The sequence below is a fragment of the Gekko japonicus genome, unplaced genomic scaffold (genome assembly GCF_001447785.1).
Source record: "Gekko japonicus isolate JY-2015 unplaced genomic scaffold, Gekko_japonicus_V1.1 scaffold5820, whole genome shotgun sequence".
NCBI lineage: Eukaryota > Metazoa > Chordata > Lepidosauria > Squamata > Gekkonidae > Gekko > Gekko japonicus.
Window position 1 is genome coordinate 14146 of NW_015173874.1, and position 1491 is coordinate 15636.

Sequence of the window (1491 nt, forward strand, 5' to 3'; positions counted from 1 at the left end):
CCGTTAAATGAAAAGGTTAGTCCCAAATATTTGAACTTGCTCTACCGGCACCCCGTCCATTGACCATTTCATTTCTTTGTATTATTTATGGAAACGCATGATCTTTGTCTTTGAGTAATTTACAGTAAGTAACTCTTTTTGGCATTGTGCACTAAATTTTTCCAACGCCCTATTTAAACCTCCTCTAGTACGTGAGAGAAGCACAGCGTCATCTGCATACATTAAAACCGGGATTTTTCTTCCAGGGCTTGAATAGGTCTTGATAGCTTACCATCAGCAGTGTAACATATTTGTAAAGATGTATTTTTATACAAATTAGACATCAACACCAATAATCTCTTGTCTATAGTTGACTGCTCCAATTTAGCCCATAGTCTTTCCCTCACAACCGAGTCAAAGGCCGCTTTCAGATCGATAAATGCAGCATATAGGACTCCCTTGTGATTATGCGTATATTTTTGTACTAAATAATCAAGGACCAAACAGTGATCCAAGGTAGAACGGTTCAGTTTCAAGTATTTTTTCCTGTTCTAACCATCCATTTCTTCCTTTAGGAGGGGCTATTGTCGCAAGAAAAGAAAAAGGCTTCAGTTTTGTTTTTGCATGTGGGTGGGTATTCTGTTTGTAATAATTGTTTGGATATACTATATTTTTAGTATGCTAGTTGTGATAATTTCATGCCAAGTAAAAATGTCCATAGTCATATTTTATGTTCCTAAAGTAACAGAATGACTGTCAATCTGGAAAAGAAAAAAGAAGTGCTAATGTAGCATTTTTTTCAATTTTTCTGAAAATTTCTGGTTCTCCCCGGAAAAAACCCAGGGTTTTTCCCGAGCTTCAAAATTTCCGGAAATTTCACATCTCTACTCTCTGGCGAATGTGGCTTCTCCCGTGGCTTTTCTCCCACTTTGGTCTCCTACTTTTTATTCCCTTAAAAGACCCCTTCCAGACTCTGCTGCTTTCGAAGCAATTTGTCCAGTGGGATGAAATGCTCAACCAGGTGGAAGCCGCCAAGCAGGTGAAGCCCGTGCCGGAGTGAGGGCCGTGGCCTGACAAGGACCCCTTTGGAGTCGCGTGCGGCTCCCTCGCACCCTCGTCCGACGCTTCCCTTTTTGTGAGCGAGAGAAGAGAGCCGTCAGGCCCCGGAGAGCCCTACCCGGAACTGCCTCCTTCAGTCAACCCGCAGCTCCTTGGACTGATGTGCTTGTGGGGCCTGCCTGGCCGTCTCGCCCGTCACCCTTGACCTTAGAGGAGGTGAAACGATTGTCAGCGCATCCGTCTCCCCCTTAACAAGTCCCTCTTGTAACTTATTTTGTTTTTCTCCTTCAGCAAGCAGTGCATGATTGCTTGGTTTCACTGCTATTTCCCGTGGACCACAATAAAGTCTTATCTTAACCCTGATGTTGCGCCTGTTTTGTTCCCCTTGGGCCACTCAGAACGGCAGATGCAAAGAGATCTCTTTTGCATCTTAACTTAGTTACTAGGAATTGT

At 43.5% G+C, this 1491-nt stretch overlaps 1 protein-coding gene across 1 annotated transcript in view; it reads left to right on the top strand.

The window, feature by feature from the left end:
* The window catches only part of DCTN3 (dynactin subunit 3), a gene marked incomplete at its 5' end in the record, with an annotated part of 9321 nt that extends 8103 nt beyond the window's left edge, over window positions 1-1218 (top strand). The window contains one exon of the mRNA XM_015423622.1: window positions 897-1218. Coding sequence (XP_015279108.1) covers window positions 897-1039 — 143 coding nt within the window. The remainder of the gene's footprint in view (window positions 1-896) is intronic.
* Between the last annotated feature and the right edge of the window lie 273 nt (window positions 1219-1491).